The sequence below is a fragment of the Nanorana parkeri genome, unplaced genomic scaffold (genome assembly GCF_000935625.1).
Source record: "Nanorana parkeri isolate BGI_ZX_2015 unplaced genomic scaffold, ASM93562v1 scaffold467, whole genome shotgun sequence".
Taxonomy (NCBI): Eukaryota; Metazoa; Chordata; class Amphibia; order Anura; family Dicroglossidae; genus Nanorana; species Nanorana parkeri.
In genome coordinates this window covers 1,144,636-1,154,260 of record NW_017306735.1, presented here as the reverse complement: position 1 = coordinate 1,154,260, position 9,625 = coordinate 1,144,636, and the positions used below count along the sequence as shown (strand labels likewise).

The window sequence follows — 9,625 nt, the reverse complement described above, 5'->3', positions numbered from 1 at the left end:
AAGAAACAAAGTTCAGCACCCAGAGGCATCAGTCAGATCCCATCTTAACATGGTAGCCTTAGTAGAGTGCATACAGATAGGTCGCCATGGCATGCTGAATTCTATACTTTACATTTGTGTCTTTGCACTTTTTATTGAACTGTCAGTATTCGTGTGGGGCTAGAATCAACACTTAAATCTGAAAATTCTTCAGTTACATTTTAAACATGCATTATTAAACATTATATTCCTCATGTATTGTAGAGTCGCTATTTTACATGAAAACATTTGTTTTTCACTTTTAAAAAAATGAGCTTCAGTGGCCGAATTTGTCAATTCCAGTGCAGTATCTATTAAATTAATCACTTTGTTTACTTGCTAGTACTCAAATCCCAGGGTCAGAGGAAAAAGCCCAACCCGTCCCTTTCAGATGTTTGTTATCCCTAATGAAGATATTATATGTAATGGACCACAAAATGTATTTGGATACAACTTCATTAATTTTCTTTTCACACCAGTTTCTCAAGGATTTCACTATGTAGAGAACATAGAGATAAAGAAACATGGCCGAGGTCAGCACTATTGTTTTCTCGGCTGGTGAGATGCACTCCTCCTCCTAAGCATAATGAGGGAAGAACTCCTTATAATAATTACATTGAATGCCATTTTTCTGCCCTTTGGCATGCCACCTCTTGTATACGCCTGTTATCTGTTAATACGAGCATGGGTATACTTTTCAGTACTCCAGAAAAAGTAAACCAATTTATATCCTTTATCTCTAAGTGTATCCTATTTCCATATTTAATTAAGCAAACAAAATCTATATGGGATCTTAGTGGAAAGAGACAAATTTGCGACAGAAGTAATCACCCGTTTGTAGAATGTTTACTGCTCATTTGTATGAGATGAATCAATTAGAAAACTGGCAGAGCCCTCTCGGGAGATGTGTTTTTGTAATCTGCAGTTTTTACCAATCTGTTCTTTTCTACTACATCTCCATGAATGAGCAGTAGAGCAAAGCAATGTACTTTGTGTTTAACATACAGAATAAAGAAACAATTAAGTGGGATAACACTCACTGATTCGTAAAACTTTGCAGTGATAACAACAAGGGTTTTTCTCAAAAATACTACATTAAATTAAAGTGGTATTGTCATCCTTCTACAAGACAATGTGGATATTTTAACTCCTAATCAATTAAAACACTATTTAACTTAAAAAAGTTATATGCAAAATGTTGTCCTTCAAGCAGAGTCCGTAATTATAACTATTAATCAGTCAATCCTCTTGACACCAAACTTTTCATGGCTTTCTGTCTCTTGTGAAAAAAATTATCTTTAGTGTTCGGAGTACAGTATAAAATAAAAGTAAAACAGTGCAAAATTCAGTAACATACAGCATTCAATCAGATTTCAGTTAACTAAAGTTAGATAATCAGTGATTTCTGAGTGGTCTGGAAAGCTGTGTTTGCTCATTGCTCTTTTTAATCTTGAAGCCAACATGCCTCCTGTGCCTACTTCTGATAATTTCTCAAACTTTCATTAAGCAATTCCGACAAACTCAGTGCATGAAACAAAAGGTGAGCAAAGCCGAATGAAGTCCATGGATGATTTCTGGGAAAGCTTTTGGATTTTAATTGACAATAGGGTTTACAAAGATCCTAACTGTTCCTCATTTAGTGGGACACTATTTTTGGACAAAACCCCCCTGTCTTTCTTTCATCCTTAGTTGTCTTTTTTAATATTATGTATAGGCCTATATAAAAATATACTATTTTAACTACCCCTAGCCTAACCTTTCGGCAATACAAGTGGAGTACTATGTGTTGCTAAAAATTGAAGAGGACACCCTTAATTTAATTTTTTTCAGAAATGGCAGTTAACCCATTGACATTGCAATTGTCATCTAATCCTTGAAAACACATATCTTATGTATTGATAATATAATGTCTGTGTTGTTTTTCCTTCCATCAAGTGCTTTATTAGTACTAGGTGTCAGTCATTGTTAATGGAATTGAGCATAACTCCTTTCAACTGAAACACTGGTATTGAAATTTGACTATTGTACATACCGAAGGAGAGCTGACCATTATAGATATAACTGGTCTTTTTCTAGTTCTTGGTATCTGAAAAAAATATGATCTTCCTTAAGGAATAGAAAGGCATAACTCTGTTTGCTGGCATTCCTTTACATTTGTCCTGTTATTTCTTAGAGAAGGAGAGATGCGTTGTTTGAAATTATCCAATGTTACCTGAAACCCCCTTTTTTTCAACTGTTTCATTATATTTTAATTTAATGGTTTATAGAAATAAACAATGTTTTCTACTCTCCCTGTCCAGCAGAAGTCACCATTCCCCTTCCCAATGAATGAAAACCTGTCCAGTACTAGTCCGCTTTCTCGGCTTAGTTTAATAGCAATGGGGAACCTGTGACACTGGTCATTACTTCTCCACCACCGCTTAAATTTTACTATTTCTTTTCCTTATTCAATTGCAAAAAACCCTGTAAAGTTTATTTAAAAATAAAATTATTTCTACATCGGTATCTAAAAAAATCATCTGCTTGTAGATATTGGAAAAAACAGCACACATATTATTATTTTTTCCAGACACTTTGTAATTTAGTATAAAGGTATAATTTAAAAAAATATCCATCAGCATTCAAGACCGTAACTAAGAATTTCTGGTTGGTGGTTATAATCTGAAAGTTTAACCCTAGCAACCTTTTAGGTGGCTTAGCTAAAATGACTTGCATTCATTTATTTAATTAAAAGGATGAACTGGATTCCACAGAGTGAGTCCTTTTGTGCTTTTTTTTTCCTTTTCCAAACACAAGACATGGTAATTATTCCCCTGTGACACTTTCAGTAATATCACTGGGAGCTGAGAATTCCTTAACATTATACATTAAGGACTCTTATGTAAAACTCTGAATCTTGTTTCCCTTTAATTAGATAAGAGATTTATCAGAAATAGCAGGCTGTGTCCAAGTATACATGGATGTTATTAACAGTCAAGTGCTTGTGTGATGTTAAAAAGGGCTACAGTTTTTTTTTTTTAATGGTCTGTGACCACTAAGAATTATGAACTTTCAAGTGCCTTATTTTTGTGCATTACAGTCCATCTAACGCCTAGTCTATTTTTTAGACAAGTCGGCATGTTAAATATCTTAAAAGAAATTAACTTTACCTTATTAATGTCTTGTGCACCCTGCTAGATAGTGCTGGAGGGGTTGGGAGGGACTGAGCAGGGCCTTTACATAGTTTTTCTAAGTTTATGCAAATAGAGCAATGTACTGTCAGTATAAAGGGCTTTGGGTGGAGCTAGGTGAGGCTTTATACCTCTGTGAGCATCAATGGTGCCAGTACCTAAGCAGCTACAGCAGCACCAAGACTAACAGGTTTGTAGTTATTTCACTGCAGAAGGGTAGAGCTTTGTCACTCTGTCAAAGGACTGTGAAAAGAGAGAGCACAATTGTACTGTTGAGAAGCCCAATTTACAGATGTGACTTTATAATTTGACCACGGTGCTACTATAACTGTATTTTTCAAATATCTGTTTTTTCACAACAGGAAATAAATGAACACATTTTTGTGAGACAGACATTTCAAAGCTATAGTTTTATTATTTTAGGGAGGTGGGGTTTTTGCACACAAAAACATAACATTATGTATGCAAAATTTAAATTCTCTTAAAACTATATAATGGTATGCCAAAATAGACCTTGTAGATCAAGCATCTGAAAGAAAGCAGATCAGTGTTGTCCCTCCTCTTTTGGAATATTCCATTCTCTTTTACCTATTTTGGAAAAGGTAGCTCACATTTGAATGGTTTCTAGGGACTGTACATAAAGATTTGGCTCAGGAAAGCTAAGGTGATTATAAAGTATATTTCCACATTATTATTTTCTCATGTAAATATGGGGTTGACATTATGAAGAGTATGTTCATCATTCCTATATGCTTCTTACGCATTCTAGTCTAAAGCCTAACACCATATTTATTTAGCTTTAAATAGAGTAGGAAGAATTAAAAATGTATCTCAGGTTTTATTTCTGTCTTTGACTCCACTGGGAGAAATTTCCTTTACTTCATATCCTGACAGGAAGGGATTTTGTTGCTTTCTTCTGTTTGACTTTTTTGTTCCTGCGATTTTATTCTCATGATTCGGCCTCCCACCCAACCACTGGGAGGAATAGCATGGGGCCCACCCACAGATGTGGGGTCAGTCAGGATTCTTCTTTTTTTTGCTCTTCACAGCACACATGTTGGGGATCTTTATACAGGTTGCAAATGGAGCAATGGGACACCTATTTGCAACCTTTTTCTTACTCCTACACTGCTCAAGAAAATTCAGATTGATTCTCATTTTCTATGGGAACCCAGTACTGGTAACCCTCCATGGTTTGGACCCGCCCAATCCTCCTATAATCTTGCATTGTCCTGCCTATTTATTTACGGATCACACTTTTCAATCCCTTCTTAAATCTTGGTGGCATGAATATGCATCTGACAATATAATGCATTTAAATGACTACACTCTTTTCTGGGAAGCCGCAAAAGGCATCCTCCTTGAGCAAGACCAGTCACATCTCTGCCCTGATGAAGGGACCCGAAACGTTGGATTGGATTATGCGATGTGTGTCGTTTAGTCCAAATAAATGGACATTTTTTTAACTTACTGAGTGCTGGTGATTTCTATCCTTCACCTCCTAGGGCAAGATTCTAGCGTATGTGACTTCCCAGAAAAGATTACCTGAACGGAGATACGCTGAAGCTTGTATGGCAGCTAGGGAGGCTTACCTAAATTATTTGTTCACTCCCTCAATGCAAAATAGATCTCATTAGCTAAAAACTAAACAAACATATGATCATTGGATTCAACAATATGATCTTCAGAAAAGGTAACAGATGGAAGTAAAATTCTTAAAATTTGGCAATAAAGCAGGGAAACGTTTAGTCAACTTGGCCCGTTGGCAAACACCCAACTCCCATATCCTGAGATTAGCAGACTCCCAGGGCACAATTCATTCTAACCCAACTATTATATGTACTCTATTTAGTGATTTGTGGCTGACCCTGGTGACCTCACTACTGGTAAGACATTCTTAGACTCTGTATCTCCACCTTCCCTTTCACCCTAGGACTTAGTTTCTAAATGCTGACATCACTACTGAGGAGTTGTAAAATGTAATTTGTTATTCCCCCAGCTCTAAAGTGCCAGGCCCTGATGCATTAACTACAGAATTCTGTAAACTTCTCTCTGCTGAAGTCTCTCCTTCCCTATTATCCTTATTTAACTTTATCTTACACAATCAAAAATACCAACCACTTGTATTGATTCCTATATTAGATTGCTACCCAAAAAAGGTAAAGACCCACTTCTGACCAGTTCATATCACCCAATATCTCTACTAAACCAGGATGCAAAATTAATATCAAAGATTTTAGCGGACAGACTGGCTGCCATAATACCGAAGCTTATTTCCACCGACTGGCCTTATTTCTGGCTGATCTGCAGTTATGAATGTATGAAAGATAATGTCTGCTTTGCAACATCTGAGGCTGCCTGAACCTTCTTAGTGTCCTTCAGCTCTTTTGGCCTTAGATGACGAGAAGGCCTTTGATAATATCAATTGGGACTGGCTCAAATTGGTCATGGTTTGCATGGGATTCTCCAGAATCTTTCTAAACTTTAAAATCCTCCCTATACACCTCTGCCAAAGCCCTCATCTATACTTCCACTGCCCTTTCCTCATTGTTCTCCTTATATGAAGGCACCCGTCAGGGATGTCCCTTATCCCCCTTAATTTAGCCATTGAACCACTTTCCCATTCCTTAGCTTCACCCACACTCTACACAGGAGTTCAGTTGGGTCCCTATGATGTCAAACTAGTATTTGCAGATGACATTGTTTTACACCTATCTGACCTGTCTACCCAAATACCTAAAATTCTACAACATATAACTGTTTGGTACATTTTCAGGCCCGAAGGTAAACCTTGACAAAAGTATTGGTTCCCTTATCGGGCAATCACAAACTAATCACTTCCACATGGTATGATCTCTCCAAGTTCCAAATTAAAGATCAATCCATCTGTTACCTGGAAAGTCACATTCCTCATATAAAATGAAATATTGAAAACTCAACAGTTTTGAGTTTTCAATATTTCATTCACTAGACCTCTAGGGGTCTATATCACAGCAGCTTTTTGATTAGTATTGGTCAACACATTTACGATTAGTTATTCTGTAGATTAGCGCTGCCCATTTAATTAAAACACATTCCTCATATAGCCACAGATCTTTATGCGTTAAACTATACACCGTTCATGCACAAAATCAGGAGTGAACTATAGAGATGGCTCTCTATTTTTGGCAGATGTCATTTAATCTGCACAATTATATTTGCCTATTTGCTGTATCCCATGCAGGCCATTCCATTACTTATCAAACATAGGGACATCCAAAAACTGAACAAGGCTTTTTCTAAATTTATATGAAAAGGGAAAAGACCCAGAATAGCATTATCTAAACTACAATGACCTACTCTTCACATAGGCGCAAACATTCCTAATATCAGAATGTACAACCTAACCAGCATATTTCATCGTGCCAGGGATTGGATGTCAGATACATGTTATCTTACCAATACCCCACTGGAGAAACACTTAGTATATCCTTGGTCACTATCAGTATTCTCCATACTCCCCTTCCCCGCCTCCCTCCTATTATTAAACGCAACATACTTCTAAGAGACACCATCATTACTTGACAGGGGTTTTAGGAAATTATTTCACCTTCCTGGTGTATTCTCCCTTCTGATGTCCATTACTTCTACCCCTGCCTTTCCCTCAGGACGTGAATCCGCCAATTTCAAACAGTGGAATCTCAACAGCATCCACACACTCCAAGATTTGCTGACACATTAGGGTCACTGTATACCATCACATGTACTCTAGTATTTGCTCTTTCACCCACGACACACCATCTTATATAACCAAGTGGGCAGATCTTCTGCAATAACCCCCTGAAATCACACAATCTGTTATTCTGAAAGGTTGGAGACATTTGAGAACCGCTATAGTCAGCAAGTCGTGGAGGGAAATTCAATTTTAGGTAATTCATAGGGCTTATTACGCCTTCAATATTGTCTCGACTCATAACCCCCCAGGGTGGCTGATGTCTTGTCTGAAATGCTACACGCCACTACCTGACTTAACACACCTTTTATGGTTTTGTCCTACTATCCAATCCCTCTGGAAGGATATTATTACCTATATGAACTCAAAATCAGGTAGACAAAGATCACCTTCCCATGACATCCATTTCCCTTCCTGAGACTCGAATGTCACATCATTTCCCTTCTCTCGTTAAGTGCAAAAAAAAGCCAACTTGACTCATTGGTTATCCTCCAATCCTCCTTCCCTCTCTTCCTTTTAAATCCATACTCTTCCGCCTTATGTTGATTGACAAATTAGACACTAAATTTAACCTAAATCACACTAAAAACAATTTTGATATGTGGTCCACTTTCTTAACCTTTGAACTTTCTTTAGACCAGCTAAAAAATATCATGTCCAGCTTCCAACACTGTCTATGGTTTCTCAAGACAAAACTCAACAACTCACTAGGTGACCTGGATGTTCTTTGACTTTTCCTGTTCCCAACAAAGATACTGAGGCAGAAGAGATTACACATTCGAACACAGGGTTAAATTACAAAAAACAATCCTAGCTTAATCACAGTTCCCTGAAGATGGAGATTTAGATTGTTATTGTTAATATACATCATAAACAATGACAATATGTCAGGAGTATCATTCCACACCATCATCAGGTCATCTATTTAGTGTCCAAACCAAAAAATGCAGTTACTGAAGGTTTTTTTTTATTGCAAAAATGTAGAGATCTGCCTACCATCCCATATAGAGATTAACAAGTAAAGGTGAACATGTCACCCCTCTTGAAGCTTTTGCATTGCTACAAGTTGAAAAATAACCCCATCAAAAATAAAATACTTAGAGTAAGTAGATATTCTACCGCCAATACTAGGAAATCTTTTAACTCATTATAATTGCTGTATTTTTATAGATAGTATTCTAATGCTCTTAAAGCTAGATGTTGGGATACCGAGGAGTGAAGGGCTCATACATCTAGGGTAACCCACATATGGTTACTCTACTATTGCAGTTACCATAAGGGACCCAGAATAGACTTGGTGTCTTTAATAAATTCTGATAACTGCTGGACCAGGGGCTGTAGGTGGGCATCTACCTATTGTGCAAGCCCTCTCCATCAATGACCAAATGCCCGCCACAATTGGTCATTCCTCAGGGAAATTATTACATTACATTAATTTTATCTCAACAGTTAACATGGAGTTACATTTCTTGCTAACTATAAATTATCTCATATATAGGTAAGCACCTGCACAGCTACAAGTAAGCACCATAACCAGCAGTAGAAAGTGACCACATTTTAACTTTGCATGTTTGCTCTGTAAGATGGCCTCATATGCCTTTGGTGGTAACAGTTATTGTATTTTGAGTTGCTCAAAATTGACTGTAACAAGCTGTTAAACTGTTGACATCATTCTGCTTTTGCAGAAACTGCAAAGCCTATTCTTCACTGTATTCACTAAAGTTGAATACACACATTTTGAAAACATTTTGGCTGGAACAAACCTTCCTGTCCTGTGCAAATGATGTTTCTAAATCTATTCCTGAACTTTCTAATTTGAGAGTAATGGTAGGTCTTGGTATAGTAATTAGTGAACAAAAGAGAAAAGTTGCAACCTAGCAACCACATCTCCTTTTTCCGTTGTGGATTTGCATGAATTTGTAGTAGGTGAAAAGTTATGATTGTGCTGTTTTTATACAATATAACCAAATGAATATGTTTGTACTTGTTACCTTTATAAGAAAATACTTGAACAGGTGGTAATTTTTAAGCTTTGCTATAAATTGCAATCATTTTGGGTAATAGTTCCCAGATCTGCATTTAGCAGGTCACCCTATTTTATTTATAACTGACATACCTTAAAACAATAGTTTTGTGACTAATTAAGCAAAGGCACTGACCAAAGGCAACAGTACTCTCATAACCATAAATGCCTGCAATCACAGGGAAGACTGACAATGCTGATAATTATTGCAGATAAAACATTAAAGCCTAACTAAATACAGATGAGGAAGATTAGAACTTCAGTCATGTATTAATTGCTGTCTCTTTCTCTATTAAGAATATTTCTGATTGCCTGGAAACTTAAAAACATGTATATATTTACATAGTTGTGTGTGTGTGTGTGTGTATATATATATATATATACACACACACACACACACAACTATAGAAAGCAACAAAAAAGTGTCCTGTAGTGAGGGAGGTGGGAAGGGGTTACAACTTCTATCATGATTGTATTGCTTGTCCCTATGAAACCTATTATGAAACATGTTTTCTTAATGTCTATGCCCAACAAGGTCACAGACAGCCAAAAAGCCAAACAGGGTTAAAGAAGGCAACAGTAACCCCCTTTGGACATCATAGGGGTGACATGATGTATGTGAAATAGTACATTTTATCAGTTAAAAAATGTGTAAATTCAAGTGTGGGTGTCCCCCATAGAATGGGGCACTATGTGAACACA

General features: G+C 36.8%; 1 protein-coding gene across 1 annotated transcript in view; it reads left to right on the top strand.

The window, feature by feature from the left end:
- The first annotated feature begins 542 nt into the window (after positions 1-542).
- The window catches only part of PARD3B (par-3 family cell polarity regulator beta), a 516,508-nt gene continuing 507,425 nt past the window's right edge, over positions 543-9,625 (top strand). Inside the window, exon 1 of the mRNA XM_018560588.1 lies at positions 543-576. Within this exon, the coding sequence (XP_018416090.1) occupies positions 543-576 (34 nt within the window). The remainder of the gene's footprint in view (positions 577-9,625) is intronic.